At 41.5% G+C, this 18,624-nt stretch overlaps 1 protein-coding gene across 7 annotated transcripts in view; it reads left to right on the top strand.

The window, feature by feature from the left end:
* ZCCHC2 (zinc finger CCHC-type containing 2) overlaps positions 1 to 18,624 on the top strand; it is a 91,319-nt gene that overhangs the window by 36,698 nt on the left and 35,997 nt on the right. For all 7 annotated transcript variants that reach the window (XR_012379980.1, XR_012379983.1, XR_012379978.1 and 4 more), the window contains exons 7-13: positions 1,800 to 1,883; positions 3,660 to 3,717; positions 5,764 to 5,899; positions 7,187 to 7,251; positions 7,815 to 7,909; positions 12,318 to 12,446; positions 16,888 to 18,381. Coding sequence is in view for 1 of the 7 variants with exons in the window: in XM_025886773.2 (XP_025742558.1) it covers positions 1,800 to 1,883; positions 3,660 to 3,717; positions 5,764 to 5,899; positions 7,187 to 7,251; positions 7,815 to 7,909; positions 12,318 to 12,446; positions 16,888 to 18,381 (2,061 nt within the window). In the remaining 6 variants the exon portion in view is untranslated. The remainder of the gene's footprint in view (positions 1 to 1,799; positions 1,884 to 3,659; positions 3,718 to 5,763; positions 5,900 to 7,186; positions 7,252 to 7,814; positions 7,910 to 12,317; positions 12,447 to 16,887; positions 18,382 to 18,624) is intronic.

Below are 18,624 nucleotides of genomic sequence, written 5' to 3'. Positions count from 1 at the left end.
CACATTCTGGTTTCTCGCTTTACTTTAACCCTACCCCAGGATTACCTCAGGGATCAGTTGCTTAACCCCTCTTCAGAACGTTAAAAGTTTGGTTTGAAATTCAAGCCCAGCCATGAGCCTCCTTGTACCTTATTGCCAGTCTCTCAGGCTTGGCATGCACCCAGTACACCTGCCATTTCCTGTCCCAGTGTCTTGGCTTGTTCTGCACCTGAACTTCTAAATGGCTTTCCTTTTGGCACAACCTGTTAAAATCACACCTATTTCAAGACCCAACTGAAACACCACCTCCTGAAGATTTCCCCACCTTTTCCTTCTATTCCTGTGGGTTGGTTTTCCCTCATGTCTCATCCTTCATCACAGTTGGCCTTGTGTGTTGTTTGATGTCATCTTTCTCAACTGCCTGTTTAAACCAGTATTTTGCCAGGAGCATGGATGTGTGCTTTAGGAGCATGTGCTGACTTCCAGCACAGCCACTCTGGCAAGTGGCTATTTACTTTTTGAAATCTTTTCTTCTGCTTTCAACAAAGTCATATTTTCTTGTACCTAAAGGGGAAAGAAAATGCATATTTCCTCATTTTGAGGTGGAAGAAAAAGAGTTTAAAAAAAGTAAGATGATTGGATATTATTATAACATGGGTTAACTTAAAGTTTCTCTAATGGGGCACATGTGCCTTAAATATTTTAAACAAACAAGTAGCAATGAGAATTAATGACTTTTGATGACTAGTTAGTTAAGACAAGATGAACAACCCCGTGGTTAAATTTATGTCTGAATGGTGGCAGTAGCTGTATTTTTTTTTTAAAGGAGAATCCTAATCATCCTAGAGCTGTATAGATTTAACAGTCAGTGCTTCTGCTTGAACTGAGTGTAAGTACTTTTTAAGGAATATCACGAAATAGATCTGTTTAATTCTAAAAAAGCATTGAAACACGAAGTTAAACTTCAAATTCAGATTTTAGCAGGCTGCCCAGGAACAGTGGCCCAAGTGAGTAGTGCATAGATAAATAATAGAAAACTCATCATGAGAGCTTTACAGTATTCAAAGTGCATGAGCAGCGCTAAAGAAGGTATCAGATTGCAGCGAAATTAAAATGTATTAAAAACACATGTTTTGAGATTGTGGCAAATCTGGTCAGGATGACCCCGTTGTTTCACCGAGTTCATTTGTACTTTTTTTTTTTTTTTAAAAGAATGACGGCTCTACCCTTTTTCTCCCTAGGATAGAGCGTAGTATTCTAGATTCTGAAGATTGAGAAAACAAAATTGTTAAACTCCTAAATGACTTCAGAATTAAACTCTGAAATCCCATCGGTCTGTATTGTAACGGAGAAGTCGTCCGGGGCTTTCAGAATGTGTTCGGTGACCGGTCAGTGCTGGCCCATGAATTGCTTGTCACTGCTCTGTAATAGAAGAATAGAAACTGAGAGTAGACAGTCTGTGTAGCAGTTTGACATTGCCACACGTGATCATATTTTTAAAAGTAATAGTTTACAACACACTAGAAAATTGAAAGCCTCAGCACACACTGATGTTTGGGAAGCACTCATCTAATGCTGCTTCTCATTTTGCATGTGAGCACGTGGGGAAGAGAGAGCAGCCTCGAGGATCAGGTCCCCACTCCCAGGCCAGTGTTGCGTGCTCTGTCACTTTGGTTTCTTAAAGGGCCCAGCTAGTAGAAGTGTTCCCTTTGCCACTAACTCTCTACTCTCCTCTTCTTGGGACAGAAGGAATCCTTCTGTGTGTTTTCTTTTATTATATTTTTCCTAAAAAGTTAATGATGCTGAATGCTTCCTTGCAGATAACTTACAATCCTCCCTGAAGACTTCTAAAATCTTAGAACACTTAAAGGAAGACAGTTCGGAAGCTTCAAGTCAAGAAGAAGGTAAGTGTGGATTTACTGGAATAAGTCATTCTGCCTGATATGGGCAAAGGGAGAGGCAAATGGACGATTAGAACAGATTAAGGAGCCAAGAAACAGACATCTGGGAACTCGGAATGTGACAGGTGGCATTATAAATAAGTGAGGAAAAAATAGACTAGTCAATAAATGTTGTTGGTTGGCTTTCCAGTTGAAAAAAAAATCTCATTAGATCTGTACTTACATCATGCACAGAAATTGCAAATGAATAACAAAATATGTGTAACATATAAACGTAATATGTAAATTATAAAATGGAACTTTTAAATTGTTAATAATCTGGGACAAGAAGGCTTTCTTGACAAAGCAGAGCATGACTGTAGTGGAGATCTTCCTAATCTAAATTAACTGAACATGTGACCCAAAAACCAGACAATTAGAAGACACTTACAGGATATTCACAGTTGAAGCAAGACTACATCCAGACAATAGAAATAGACTTTCAAAAAATCAGTGAGAACATCAGCCTGACTGGAAGTATGGACAAAAGATAAAGATAGTTCATGGAAGAAGAAATTTGAACAGCTGTTGAGCAGTGTTTAGCCTCACGAGTAGTGGGAAAAATGCACACTGTAAAAACAGTGAACTACCATTTCATGCTCATAAGATCGGCAAAGCACTTTTGAGCCTGACATTACCAGGGATATGAAGTAATGGGAACTCTGATCCGCTGCGGGTGGGAATATAAATCGGTACAACTCCTTTGGACAGAAGTTGGACACTGGGCAGTGAGGTTGGAAGTAATTAATTTTATGCTACCGCCCAGCAGTTCTGCTGCTATGAAAACTGTCGTCTGGGGGCCCAGGGGGTGGAGACTGAGGTCCTCACGGCGGCCTTGTGTGTAACAGCAAATACCTGGGTATGACCAGGTGCCGTCGGTCTTCGTGAAAACATGCACTCGAATATTTCAACTAGTTTACCTCCGTAGGGGGAGGGAGTCGAATGGAATGGAGGAAGGCCTTCGGTTGTTTCTGTGATATATTTTTGTTTCTTACTAAAAAGAGGCGGATATAGTTGACCCTTGAACAACATGGAGGTTAGGGATGCTGACCCCCAAGCAGTTCGAGGTCTGAGTAGCACTTCTGACTCCCCAACAACTAAACTATTACTAGCCTGCAGTTTGACCAGAAGCCTTGCCAGAGGTGTCCACTGTTAACACAGAGTTTGTATTTAGTACTGTCTGCTGTGTTCTCATAATAAAATAGGCTAGCGAAAAGAAGATGTTAAGAAAATCATAAGGAAGAGAAAATAGGTTTCCAGTACTGTACTTACTCATCGGAAGAAAAATCCGTGTGTAAGGGGGCCCTTGCGGTTCAGACCCATGTTGTTCAGGAGTCAGTTGAATAGAGAGACCTGGGAGATGGGTACATGGCGTTTCTTATATTAAATAGACAGGCATTTTTTGAATGTTTGAGACACTTCATTTCTTTAGTGGTTAAAAAAAAGAGCCTGAAATGGAGGCTTGTCGTTTTGCAGTGGCATGTCACAGCGAACTTCCATAGTTTTGGACAAAACCAATTGGCTCTTAGGTGGACCGCATTTGAGAAGATATTTAAGGAAATTCAGTAGTTTAGTGTGTCTTTGAAAAACTGCCTCTTTAAGGAATTTTCTGTGAGAAATGCTTAGAAGTGTTCTGCACAGTCTGTTGACACTGTTATAGTCACATAAATTAGTTGCATCATCCTTTCAGATTTTTGCAGAAGCATTTGGTATAATAAACTGTTTTTGCCTCTACTGTAGACGTGTTACAGCACACCATAATCCACAAGAAACATACCGGGAAAAGTCCCCTCGTGAAGTACGTATCTGATTTCTAAAATGTAAATGTCTTTGTGCATTTTTAATTCACTGGGTCACATTTACTTGAATTACCGATACATTTGGCTGTAAGTCTGCCATTTTACTGTTGGCTTGTTACTTGTCCCCCCTTTTCTGTGTTACCTTTTATTTCCCTCCTTTCTGCTTTAGGGTGGCTTTTACTCTGTTTTTTCCTTCTCTTAACCTTGATTGTTCTGTATCGTTTTCAGTTCTTCTGGTGGTTACCCTAGAGATTGTATTTTACATCTGTAACTTACTACGGTCTGATACGAATAGTGCTTGCACCACTTACCCCGTGAGGACCTTTAATCACTGTTGCTTCCCTTTCCTTCTCCCCCGTATAATCCGTAAGTGTCGTGTATTGTTATGCTCCCTGTATTTTAGAGCTCATGAAACTCTTCACTCATCAGTTAGATTTTACCATTCCAGCGTCCTTCATTCTTGCCTGTGTGTCTCAGCATCCGTCTGTGATTTCCTTCTCACTGCGGAACACCAAAGTATTTCCTGCGTCCTGCCAGTGATGCATTCACTTTTTTACCTGGAAAAAAAATGTTTATTTTGCCCGCATTTTTGTTGGATACAGGATCCTAGGTTGGCGGTTACTTTCTGTGAGCACTTTGAAACTCAGGTTTTACCATCTTGCTGTTGAATGCCTTTGGTCCCTCACATTATATCCCCTCAGCCCAGCTCTGGCTCCCCTCGTTTTCTCCTGCCCCACCTAAGCTGTAAGCCTGGCCGCCTTCCATCTCGGGGCGCTTGCTGGTTCTGGGGACCGAGTTGGCTCTCAAACAGGCACAGTCCAGAAATGCAAGTTAATTTGTCCCTGGGTGTCAGTGCTCAGCTGATGGGGGAGCTCAGCTTCCTGTCCTTTGACTAGATAGTCCTGGGAGGTCCCAGCTGCTTTGAGCCTCTGCTGCCTCTGTTGGCGACCTCAGTAATGGACCTTCACGTTGGTTTTTCCTCCTTTCCTGTTTCCTTCTGTGTACTCGTCGTTCCTGCTTCCTGGGGTCACCTACCCCAGGTGGCCACCGTGCCATCCCAGATCCTCCTTTTCTAGGGGGACTAAGAAAGATAGCCGGCCTTCATCGCTTCAGTCTTCTTGTTGCTCTTTGGAAGTTGGTGTGCTTTTCAAGCTCTGGCTGCTTTTTAGGATTTCCTATTGTCTGGTTTTCAGCACTCTGCCTAGGATATGTGTGCAGCCGTCTTTGAACGAACTCTACTTCTCGAGTCTGAAGCCTGATACCTTTTGGGTTTAGAGAAGTCCAAGCCATGATCTCTTCAGATATTGCTTCTGCCTGATTCTCGTGTTTTCTCTTCTGAGACCTGGACGACTTTGGGTGATAGACTTCTCACCGTGCCCTGTGTGTCTCGTCAACTTTTCTACATTCTCCGTATTTTCTTCCCCTTGGCGCTCCAGCCTAGTTTCTTCTGACCAAAGTTCCTCCTCACGGACTTTGTTCATCTGTTTCCATCCTCTGAGTTCTTACTTTCAGTTTCTTTTACAGTGCCAGAGTTGAAACTTTTTTTATTTTCCAGGACTCTTCCAAAATGTCTCATCGTCTTGTAGTCAATGACGTGTTAAGCACTGTTATTTTAAAGGGCCTGTTCAGTGCCTGCCTTCTCTGGATTCTTTTTGAGTCTGTTTCTGTTTGTTTCTTTTGGTTTTCAGTCGCATCATCCTGTCCTTGAATATGCCTCAGATATATGCAGCTCTTAGCGATCCTCGCAGGATCAGGGCCACCCGCCAGCCGGGGGTGGCACAGGGTGACCGTAGCATAGAGTCTGAAGACAACGTTCATTCATTACTAATTTCATTAGAGAAAGGTATTAATTCTTATCGTAGATCAGATAGCTGTGTAATAGTTTATTCTCATAGTATACCTTTTTTTGCCGTTAGAGGTGTCACTAGGCATTGTGTAAAAAAATAATACACTGAAGAAAGGGTCACTGCAGCTGCTTCATGCTGTGAATAGTAGGCCCCGCTCTTGAGGGTAGATTTTCATGCACGTGTAAACTTTCCTGATAGCACTGTCGGTACAAGTTGTTCTCCACTGGATGGGCTCACCATGCAATATTCCGAACAGAATGGACTCATGGATTGGAGGAAGCAAAGCCGTACCGCCGTTCAGCACCCGGAGCACTGTGTGGCCTTAGCTGACCAGGTATTGGAGGGTTTCGTTTCTGTCTTTGCGCGTGGCTGCTCTAGAAGAGTCGAGTCCTCTGTGCATTATTATGTCAGATAGTGTAAGTGTTGGACTTTAACTGGAATATGTGGTCTAAGCTCTTCTGAGACCTGAAAGAATATGCTGAGACTGCCTTTATTGCTCAGAAATCTAGTACCTTTTGATACAAATCCTTTAATGTTTATTCCAACTCGGGATACATTAAATGGTTTTGCCAGATTTTTTCGCTTTTGAAAGAATTACTCACCATTCAATTGCTATCTTGCTGTTGGTGATGTGAATTTGGAAACCGACCTTTCCTCATGAATAGTTGGGGCACTTTCCCCAACTCCTGAATGTAATTAGGAAATACTTGCTTTCTTAGGAGTTGGTGTAGTCAAAGCACAGAATGCTCTCAAGCGTGGTACGGTAGCACCACAGATACAGGGGGATGCTCACTGCGCAGCTCTGGAGAGAACCACCTTCTTTCTAGAAAATAGATTGGTTAACCTGATTTTTATTTGTGGACAACACTCAGATCCAAATGTTAACCTTTACGGGAAGGCGTTTTTACAAACTAAAGCATTGAAGCATATTTTGAGAAATTGTATGTTACCTTAGTCCTACTTAATGGCCTATTTTCAGAGTCCATTTGATTATGCCTTTTCTCTCTCTACTTCAGTGCCTACACCTTCTCCCCTTAAAGGTGACAAAACTGTTTTGAAGTTTTAACAACCTGACCTTTAAGAGAATTCTGTTGAAGGTGTAGCAAATACCAGTTTCTTGACTGTTTTATTTTGTGGTCAGAAGAAGGAATACAGGTCCATTTTTAAAATTTATTTATTTATTTATTATTTTTATATTTTATTTATTTGAGAGAGAGAGAGAGAGAGAGAGAGACAGCATGAGAGGGGAGAGGGTCAGAGGGAGAAGCAGGCTCCCCGCTGAGCTGGGAGCCTGATGTGGAACTCGATCCCAGGACTCCCCGGGATCATGACCTGAGCCAAAGGCAGTTGCTTAACCAACTGAGCCACCCAGGCGCCCGCAGGCCCATTTTAAAAACAAAATACAAAATAGGTATTTTTCTTAGGTTAAGATTAAGTATTTATCAGAGAATGTGCAGATTTTAGTGATTCAGGTGGGTATTTTCAGGAAATAGAAGTCAGCATTGATTAGAATACACAACTGGGAATATGTCATTTTAATGTTTGGTCCCAGAATAGAAGGATAACAACACAGTATGGTGTAGTTTTAGTCTGTTTGATTTCTTTTTATTCTTTCCATTAGCATTCAACTGAGAAACGAAGCTTATCATCAATAAATAAGAAGAAAGGAAAGCCACAAATAGAAAAGTAGGTTCAGTGTAATTTTCCAGTAATAGAAATTGGTAAGAAAGGCAACATGTGGGATTTGACTTTGGGCATGTTTAGTTGACGACATACAAATAGCATTTTTCTACTAGTTCTCAACTTATTTTTACTTTGAGCCTTAATAATTTAAAATTACCAACAAATGCAAATGATTGAAGTAAAAAACTATTGCCAAATCTGTTTAGTTTGGAGGAGTGCAGAACTCTCAGAACTGTACACTAAAGGGGGAATCTTGCATTTAGATTGTAGCTTACTAAAATTGTTTTGTAAAGATTTTATTTTTATTTATTTGCCAGAGAGAAAGAGAGAGAGAGCGCGCAGCAAGCAGGGGGAGCGGGAGAGGGAGAAGCAGTCTCCCTGCTGAGCAGGGAGCCCGACATGGGGCTCGATCCCAGGACCCTGGGATCATGACCTGAGCCAAAGGCACACGCTTAACCGACTGAGCCACCCAGGCGCCCCGAGGGGGAGTCTTAGTAATACTAATTAACTGTGTTCTCTAGAGAGGCTTATAAAAAATGTCGGTAACGTGTATACTTTGGGTTTAGGGAGAAAACGATGAAAACTGACAACAGATTGAATAGTAGAATAAACGGTATTAGACTCTCCGCTTCTCAACATGCCCATGGTGGTTCTGTGAAAGGTAAGAAAGTTTTTCTTTTAAATACCCATCCCCTAAATATATTTAGCATGATACCTATTATAGTAGGTATTGAACTGTTGTGTCAGATCATGATATCATACTTTGATCCTGCACTGATGAGAAGAGCAATTTCTGGATTAAACCGTTCTGAAGTAGTAATGGCGTTACTTGAGGACGTAGGATTCAGCGGTGGAGGGGCACCTTTCCTTTGCCACAGTTCTGTTTACCCACCTTCTCCTTCCTCTGGTAGCAACCGGCTCCTCACCTCTTAGCTTCTTGAGCCAGTCCCTGCTCCAGAGCAGAGGTCCAGACACCTGGAAGATCTTCTCTACCCTCATGGAAACCTGTCCTCGTTTCTTGTGTAAAGTCGTTTTTTGGAATCTTGTTGACGTTTTCATGTTTTACTGACCATCCTTCGTGGGGGTTTTATGGAGATTTAGGGGGGAATGCAGACCCTCAGATTTTTATTGTGCTAGATTTGTATAGTTTCCATTTACCCACTTTTATTTTAAGGTCTCTTTGGTTTTGTATTCTTTTGAGAAATGTCCTTTCTTGTGGTTCATTGATAACTTTTCAGTGTCGTGTTTACTATTAACAGGAAAGATAAAAGAGAAAAAAGCCCATAGACTGGTAGGAGAATGCTTTTTGCTCATGTGTGTACCTAACACTTTTGTTGACTGACCTCCCAAATTAAGGATTTTTTAAATTTAAATTTTATTCAAATATTAGCACATTCAGTTGTGATACAACATGAATAACCAGAATATATATTTTTAATGGAGTATGCTTTCAAATCAGGTATTTATTCAGAGAGACTGAAAATTGATACAGGAAATACGGTTACATTTTGATTCTAAAAATCATCTGGCCAGCTCATTGAATTAACCAGCTGGAACAACTGTCTTTGGGGGAAAAAAATGACATGGAAAAAAACCCCACGTCGTTGTTGGGTTTATTGTAACACTTCACTACCTTTGAGGTTTCCTGTGGTGGTGGCAGCTAACAGGAGAGGGAAAAGCTGAAATAAGAATGACGAAAGGCCTCTGTCAATGGATGGTTGGAAATTACTTGCGCACACCTCCCCGTCTCTGGTCTTCCTTCCTCCAGCTCATTTTCTGCACTGCCCACATGTTTGTCTCCTGGATCACTTACTACATTGGGTCATTTCCCAGTGGAAATTTCTGTCAAATGTGTCCCACCCTCAGAAGATCACTCTGTCTCTTGTCTCTCACCTGATTTGGGAATTGCTGCTTCCGTGAGAAGCACATGACTCTTCTTTCCTTGTTAGCTTCCTATTTGCAGAGAAGTCCTATGGACTTTGATCTCAGACAGACATGGATTTGACTGTTGTACTCTGCAATGTGGTTTTGTAAATGTGTGGCCTCTCCGAAGCCTTATTCTTCTATTTGTAAGACAGGAATAATAATCTCCTTCCCTAGCTTGTGAGAATTAAATATGATTGCATCTGAAAAGCATTTCTCCAGTGCTGAGCACGTCGGTGCTCAGTAATTTAGTTCCTTTTCCCTATTCAAAGGTAGAAGAAAACATACACTGTGTAGGTTATTAAGAACTTCTAAATAACATCCCAAACTCCCAAATCCTTTGGCTCTTTATTTTCCAGTATTCTGAAAATACAACATCTGGATTTTTTGTTAAGATAAACAGTCTGTCCTGAAGTGTGACTATGTATCAAATCTTTAACTTTGCATTGATGTCAAATAGCTCAGATGTTTGCCGACTCTGATTTAAAAATAAAAACAACTCTCTATTTATTAATGTCCCTTTGAAACATTAGGGTATAAAGAAGGAATGACCTTTAAGCATTCAGTAAACTCAAGATGGATTTAAGATGTTTTTCTTTTTGGAAAAATCCTGCAATGTCATAAAGTGTAGAGACTGTATTGGAGTTGAAAATATCAGATCTTTCTGATTGGTAGGTTATCCTCATCTTTAAATAACCAAGAGAAGTGTTACTCATTTTTAATCTTAAAATTTAACTTCCATTTTGAGTAGTAATACATTTATGTAGTTCCAATATTCTGAAGATACAAAAGGGAGCAAAATAAATCTCTTACTGCCTCCCTTTGTGTTGTGTCCTCCCAAGAAAGCAGGCAGTCGTCTTTGTCATCTATATTCTTTGCAGTGTATTTGCTTTTAAAACTTCCAGCTTTAAATCTCTCCACTAAAAGGGATGCTTGCTTAACTTCATCTGTGTTAAGAACTTTGTTCCACGGTGTCACCCTGTGTTTCTTCCACCCCATTCTTCTGTTGTGGATTGTGGCACCAAGAAGTTTGGGGGGCCGTGAGATAGTTGACCTCTCAGTAATTCTTTTAAGAGATTTCAGAGACTTAAAAATCTCCAGCTTCCTTTCATAACCCACTGTGGTTCTGTCATCTGATATACCTACGTGCTTCTTCAGTCCACCTTAACTTCTGTTTGTTCGTACATACTAGTAAACAGGATTTTTATTGTTAGAATAGTGGCCAGAATAGAATATGGTAAGTTTTGGGGTTTTGTCTTCTTAATAACATGCATAACCTTTTATCCTTTGAGACATAAATAGAAAAGTGTCTGCTTCTGTTTGAAAGGACAGTTGGTGGAACATCCTTCGTCATAATTGTTTCATCCTCTCCGTTCACACCTCTTAACTCCAGAAGGTCACATGATTCCTGATGAGAAAAATTCCAAAGACTCTGCACCTTCTGGATCATCAGAGAGAGAATTATGTTTAGTATAAATTTAGATTTATATTTAGTTCCTTGAAAACTGCAAATTATTATATTTGACAATTTGGTGATTAGAATATTGACTAGCTATATAATCTAGAGTTAAATCATTCTATAATTTGGCATTTGGAGAAATAGCTGCCCCCCCCCTTTTTTTTTTTTTTAACATATTCCAAAACTTACTCTTTGAAGTTTCAAAGACTCCACTGTAGTTTCACTCTCTGAGTTTTAGGGAGCAAATCTCAGCTCACCCTCCCCCAGTGGCTCCCTTTTAGTGCATCATTTCTGGTTTTATACGATCATTGAATCTTTGATTCCCTTAGTAGAATTGTTCATTTTGCTGCTTGAAATATTTATATGCACAATTTGCATATGTGCCACCGTTGTATAGGTTTTATTTTCATTAGTCCAGTTTAATGCCAGGCTGTTTGGCCACCGTGGCACATTAAATCATCTTCAGATCACCATTAGTGTTGGCTTGCATCCCTTTCCTTAGTCATGTTGTGACTGGTAATGCAGAACCTATTCTGTGTATAAGTACACTCCAGCTTACTTTTCTGTAAAATTATTACTTGCCCAAGTCACTCCCCTGCCACTTTTCTTACAGTCTCAGGAGATTTTGTGCAGTTTTCCTTTGGCAGTTTGGCATTTTATTACCCAAAGGGAATTAGCAACATCTGCATTCTTAATGACTTTATTCTTTAATAGCACTTCACCATTGGAGTGGTTGGGCTAGGCTACGTCATACTTCACCGTACTAATAACACTGTTATAAATTTAATACCTTCAAGGTATTAAAGGACACAGATTAGTCAGCTGCCTTATTCATTACACAAACCATATCTTTTTCTTCCTAACACATATTTTGTCCAAGCAATTACCTTTTATTGCTTCTACCAGGTTGCCATAGAAATGGTTCACTCATCTATATAATTCTAAAATACCTCCAGATTTCCTTATATGGGGATTTATCTACTAAACATGTGTTGAATGCTTGCTGTGAGGCAGGAACTATGTTAGCTACTGGGTTTACAGAAATGAATAGAACAGTTATCTAAGTTTGGGCCAGTGCAGGAATGTCTAGTACTAGGTATACTAATAATCTTTTCTCTGTGCCCAAAACAGATATGGCTAACTGATCATGACAGGTTCTGTACTACACCCCCTACCCACCTCGATGTGGCATTGGTTTCTGGGCAGAACTCAAGGGCCTACTCACTCTACTAGATGGGAAGCATTTGACTCTTTTTAAATACTCAAGCACAATGATTTAACTGGATAAGCATTTTTGGCAGTCAGTTCTATTCTTGAATTCTATTAAAGAATGAATTTTCCAATAAGCTCTGAGGAGTTAAAATATCCAGACTTAGAAAATGGCTCCTTGCGCTGTTATTGAGCAGACCCTACAAAGAACCTTAACTCTGATTTTTTTTTTAAAGTCAATAAGATCAACTTGTTCCTCTGCCTTTATTTTAAGAATGTATTTGTTATTCAGGTATTTTCAATTAAAATTGTGCTTTCATAATGAATTTTTACCTAGATCAAGGACCAGCTTTTTGAGTGTTTATAGAAAAACTGAAAGAAAAAATTGTTTACAGCTGTAACTAATTCTAATGGTTCAATTCAGAAATTAATTTAACTACTTAACATGATTCGTAAAAAATAGAATTGTTATTTTCAGATGTGAATTTGGACATTGGATCTGGACATGACACATGTGGAGAAACCTCTTCAGAGAGTTACAGTTCTCCTTCTAGCCCCCGACATGATGGAAGAGAAAGCTTTGAAAGTGAAGAAGAAAAAGACAGAGGTTTGCTTTCTCGAAGGGTTATGGGGTTGGCGGAGGAAAATGTGTGTTGTCTCTTAAAATCAATCAGACATAAGTAATTTTATGTTCCTATAAATGTCATTATTGATTTTAAATTTAACTGGTATAAAGGGTGTCTGATAGACCACTGACTTGGCAGTTCCTAGCGATGTTGATTTTTTTAAGGCTTTATTTCCCTGCATATGAAATTAAGTAGAAAAATAGTCATAATAAAGAGTTCAGTGTAGAAAAATTGAAAATGTGTGTGTTGCTAGAGGTACTGTTTATAATATACATGTCTTCCCGATGGATTGATCCTTTTATCATTATAAAATATCCTCTTTTTTTTTTTGTCTCTAGTGAGAATTTTTGTCTTAAAGTCTATTTTATCTGAGAATAATATAGCACTCTAGCTCTCTTGGGTATTATTTTGCAGGGTACTTCTTTTTCTGTCCTTTTACTTTAAGCCGATTCGTGTCTTTGAATCTGAAGTGTGTCTATTATAGATAGCATGTAGTTGGATTATGGCTTTTTAGCCATTCTGCGTATCTCTGCCATTTGAGTGGAATGTTTAATCCATTTAATTTTACTGTAATTACTGATAACGCAGGATTCACATCTGCCATTTTGCTGTTTGTTCTCTGTATGTATTGTCTTCAATCCTCCTTAAACAGCAGCTCAGAGTCAGCCAGAAGTTAAGAGTGTAGGCCTTTCTCAGGTCTTTCCTGGGCTTACATATAGCCCTAGACACGAGCATGGCCTTCTGGATTTTCAGGAATATGTGGAAGCTTTTCAAAGCTCCCTGTGGACATCTCATTCTTCTGGGTTTTTTTTTTCTTTTAAGTTTTTTGGTCAACCTCTTGTTAGCCCCAACTGGTAATGCTGCCTCAGGCAGCCTAGCTGTTAAACATTTGCAGCTGACTGATTGTGACAAATGCCCCGTGGGTAGGCAGCTGTTATCACAGAGTGAGCTCTGACTGCTGGGCCAGTAGTGACAGTTCTTTGGGGATGGGGCTTTTAAAAGAGCTCCAAATCCATGCTTTTTCTGGTGGCTGCTAGTTTATCTAGCTACTGTAGCTGCAAAGCTTTTCATTTATAAAGCTACTTCTGAGCTGGAGAAAGTATACAGGAATTAGGGCAAGGTAAAATGCCACAGTGCTCACTCTTCTTTTTTTTTTTTTTTTTTTAAAGATTTTATTTATTTATTCATGAGAGACAGAGAGAGAGAGAGAGAGAGGCAGAGGGAGAAGCAGGCTCCCAAGGAGCAGGGAGCCCGATGCGGGACTCGATCCCAGGACACTGGGATCATGACCTGAGCCGAAGGCAGATGCTTAACCATCTGAGCCACCCAGGCGCCCACACTGCTCACTCTTCTTAAGAGATTCAGTGGCTTTTCTGGAATAAACACTCCGCAGATTGCTGCAAGGCTTTAGTTAATTTCTAGAGTTCTGAAAGAGTTGATTTTGACAGTTTTTTGCCAGGATTCTTGTTCCTTTTAGGCAGGAGCGGTGTGTCAGAGATCCTTACCCTACCATTCTGGAAATGAGATCTCAAAAATGTGTATGTTGAATGAGGATATCATTCTTTACACATGATAAAGACATCTGATTGGTAACATCTTGGTTATAGACATCTGATTAGGAACATTTTGGTTATAAGGTGAAGCCATGCTAGTGGGAAGTATTAAATGGTTTCCCTGGGGCCATGAAGATCTATAGAGAGCCTTAGACCGCAGCATTTCAGCCATGCTTGGCTTCTTCCTGGGCAGCGTATAGCTTCCCGAGACCTCAGCTTCTGTGTCAGAGTATCAGGTTATGTGTTCGGGAGCTCCGGCGGGAGGGCTGCTGCGTCACACACAGTTAAAGCCAGTCTTACTGGGCAGTTGGTTTGAAGCCCAACCACTGCAGCATGCAGTGACTCTACCCCTGGTTCTAATCAGAGCCAACACTATTTCTGATCTGCAGTTTCCTCATAAAAAAAAAAAAAGAAATAACTGCCCAGAGCTCTTATGAAGGTTAAATGAGAGCATTTTTGTTTTATTTCTATTTTTATGCCTTATCCAGAATAGACAAGCTTTCAGTGTGTTTCATTCCCCAGGCTCTGCTTGATTCTGTGGGATGTACCAATAATCCAGGGGCTCTTGAGCTAACAGTGCACATTTGGCCTCTTGGTCAGAATTGTGAAGAGTATATGTGTGCACTCGGGTTACTTTGCAGCCTCCCTTTCCTGCCGTCAGATAGGCTGAGTTGGAGAAGTGAGAGGAACTTGCCCTTTTTCAGATAAGTTCCATTATCCAGTGACTAAGTTGAGCCTTCCCTAAATGAAGAATCATTTGGAATATCTAAAACCAGCAGGGGGAAAATATCCACTGTGGGGAAAAAGTTTTATCATTTTTAGAATTTTGAGTGTATGAAAAGGTTGCTTTAAAGAGCATGTGACTTTGTTGTTCTGTTGCTCATAATGGGGTTTTGTTTTGAGACTTCATACTTTTGAAAGCCAATGCAAAAAAGGGAGAGACCATCTCTAATTAGCTAGATGAGTCCTTATAATGCTCAGAAAACCTTTTGGGATCATTTAAACTCATGGGACCATTTGCCGTGACAAGATTTAAAGAAAGCCCAGTTCATACAGAAATGTAGTTAACCACCTGAAATTCATGATCTATCTTCTTTGGACTTAAATGTCTGTCTTTCTCACTGTGTATTCCTATGATGGTTACAGATACAGGTAAAATGCCTTGAATAAGTTACTAATTTTTGGATGTGTTTTGTTTTGAAACGTTTAGGGAAGTTTATGCTAGAACCACTTACTCATAAATTGAAACTCTTCTTCCTAAATGATGATAATTGAGTTAATAGCACTGTTGACATCCTGTGTCATTAAGCAGGTTCTGTTTAACCTTTCTTGAGGAAGACTAGCATGATTTGTTTTTAGTATTGTTTCAAAAGCTTTTAACATCTTTGTTGAGTATAGTATAGCTAGTTGTTACCTTAATACATGTAAACTTTTTTAAGTACACGATACAGTTTTGCTTGTATTTATGAGCAAAAAAGATGTTAAAAGGGGCACTGCATTTAATTGCATGGTTTCTCTACATATTATTGCAGCATCTGGGTTTATGATACCTACATATTGTGAACTAGACTTTTATCTTGTGCCCTCTTCCTACTGGAAGTCAGGACGGTCCGGGGAAGTCTAGATGGAAGCTGTTCCTGTATACACGCATAAGAGCAATTGCAGCAATAACACCGTATGCAGCGTCGCTTTGGATTTGCCGCTTTGCTGTTCTGCCATGGGGAGGATGGCGGCGCTCTCGTACTTGCCTCGCTGCTTGTGCTCCAGGACCGTTTGTTTCATGCCTAAAACAGGAGCTTTAAATGTTCTTTTCCCCACTGAAATATGTAAAAGTACGAATATTTACTCCATTCTCTTCCATTCCCTACCTCTAGATCCTTGGGTGAAGGATAGTCTTGTGATTGTATCATGTGTGTGAGACCCATGTGAAGACCTTGGGTTTGGCAGTGCAGAATACAAATCAAGTGAATTGCCTAAAATTGATTAAAAAGATCCAATCCTTTTCTCCGTAATAAGGTGATATTAAATAAATCTCAGTATTTATATTGTGCTTCATTCAGTCTCCAGTGAACCTTTTGTTGCTTCTCTCTCCATGGATTTTCTTTTTTATTCAAGACTTAATTTTTTTAGAGCAGTTGTAGGCTTACAATATGATGAAGAGGAAGGTACTACGGAGATTTCCCCCGTACTTCTGCCACGTAGACAGCCTACCCCATTATCAGTCGCACTCACTGGAGTGGTACACTTTTTACGAAGCATGAACATCCGTGGACACATTATCATCACCCAGCAGCGCCTGTAGTTGACCTAACGGTTCATTCTCGGTTGTTACACCTTCAGTGGCTTTGGACAAATGTTATAGTGACTTGTATTTACCATTATAATATCATACAGATCACTGTCACTGCCCTGAAAGTCCCCTGTGCTCTGCCTCTTCGTCTCTGCCCTCAGCTCCCCGCCCCTGATGACCACTGGTCTTTTTATTGTCACTGTAGTTTTGCCTTTTCCAGAATCTCCATATTTTTTTTAAAAAGTCCATAGGAAGCTAAAAATTAAATGAAGGTCAGCTTGGTGGTCAGGAAACAGTGGGACACATCTCCAGTTCTAAACTTCAGAGTTGATTTTAGATACACTTAAAATTTGGGGTGCCTGAGTGACTCAGTTGGTTAAGTGTCTGACTCTTGATCTCAGCTCAGGTCTTGACCTCAGGGTCGTGAGTTCAGGCCCTGCGTTGGGCTCCATGCTGGGCGTAGAGCCTACTTAAAATAAAATGTAAAATAAAAAAAAATAGATATACTTAAAATTTATTTCTAGCAAGAGATGAGAGTGATGCATGCTTTAACATCTGTTGTTTATATGTTTCCCTTAGACACAGACAGCAATTCTGAGGATTCTGGGAATCCGTCAACAACCAGGTTTACAGGCTATGGTTCTGTCAACCAGACCGTCACTGTCCAGCCGCCTGTTCAGATTGCTTCATTAGGAAGCGACAACGGAGGCCTTTTAGAAGATCCCCTCACTGCACCCAAGTATCAGCATATTTCTTTTATGCCAACTTTACACTGTGTCATGCACAATGGTGCCCAGAAGTCTGACGTTGTTGTTCCTCCGCCCAAATCTGCCGATGGCAAGACAATTGGGATGCTTGTTCCCAGTCCTGTTGCTATTTCTGCAATAAGGGAATCCACAAATTCCACCCCCGTTGGAATCCTGGGGCCAGCAGCTTCTACTGGAGAATCCGAAAAGCACCTTGAATTACTGGCTTCCCCTTTACCTCTTCCGTCAGCCTTCCTCCCCCACAGCAGCGCCCCCGCTTTGCACCTCACAATCCAGAGGCTAAAGTTGCCGCCACCGCAGGGGTCTTCAGAGAGTTGCCCAGTTAACATCCCACAGCAGCCCCCTGCGAGTCTGAGCATCGGATCACCAAACACTGCCTTTCTTCCTGTCCACAGCCCAGGTAGTTTTCCGGGATCTCCTGTCGCTACCACGGACCCCATCACAAAATCTGCATCCCAGGTGGTAGGACTCAATCAAATGGTGCCTCAAATCGAGGGAAACACTGGGACCGTCCCTCAGCCTACCAATGTGAAGGTAGTTCTCCCAGCAGCCGGCCTGTCAGCCGCCCAGCCACCAGCTTCCTACCCCTTGCCAGGCTCTCCCCTCGCCGCCAGTGTGTTGCCCAGCCAGAATTCCAGCGTGCTCAGCACGGCGGCCACGGCGGCCCAGTCGGCGGGGGCGGGCATCAGTCAGGCCCAGCCTGCTGCACCGCCCGCCGTCCCCACCCACACCCCAGGCCCCGCCCCCAGCCCGAGCCCCGCCCTGACACACAGTACCGCGCAGAGTGACAGCACGTCTTACATCAGTGCTGTGGGAAACACGAACGCTAACGGGACAGTATTGCCGCCACAGCAGATGGGCTCGGGTCCTTGTGGTTCTTGTGGGCGCAGGTGCAGCTGTGGGACCAATGGCAACCTTCAGCTGAATAGTTACTACTATCCTAACCCAATGCCTGGGCCAGTGTACCGAGTCCCGTCGTTCTTTACTCTGCCATCCATCTGCAATGGCAGCTACCTCAGTCAAGCACATCAGAGCAACGGAAACCAACTTCCTTTTTTTCTGCCTCAGACTCCATATGCAAACGGACTGGTGCATGACCCAGTCATGGGGAGCCAAGCCAACTACGGCATGCAACAAATGGCGGGATTTGGGAGATTCTACCCTGTCTATCCAGCACCTAACGTAGTTGCCAACACGAGCGGCTCGGGGCCCAAGAAGAACGGGAACGTGTCATGCTACAACTGTGGCGTAAGCGGACACTACGCACAGGAGTGCAAGCAGTCGTCCATGGAGGCCAGTCAACAAGGTAATCATGAGAGCTCCCAGAGGACTTGTTTTTGAGTGTGCCCGTTTCTCCCTGCCTTACTGAGCACGGTGATCCTGTCGTGGCAGACAGAGCTGGTGTGTGTTCATTTACAGATGTTGTGCTTTTCAGTGACAAATCCAAAAATGCAAATGGGAAAACCTAGTGTAGACCCAGGTCACGCAGCACAAGGAAGTTGAGAGGAATTCAGTTTCCAAGGAAAGCATAAACCATTGAGGCACTTTT

The sequence above is a fragment of the Callorhinus ursinus genome, unplaced genomic scaffold (assembly GCF_003265705.2).
Source record: "Callorhinus ursinus isolate GAN/ISIS: 27379988/994484 unplaced genomic scaffold, GSC_fseal_2.0 scaffold11, whole genome shotgun sequence".
In the NCBI taxonomy this organism is placed as follows: Eukaryota; Metazoa; Chordata; class Mammalia; order Carnivora; family Otariidae; genus Callorhinus; species Callorhinus ursinus.
This window is presented reverse-complemented; position numbering and strand designations above follow the sequence as displayed.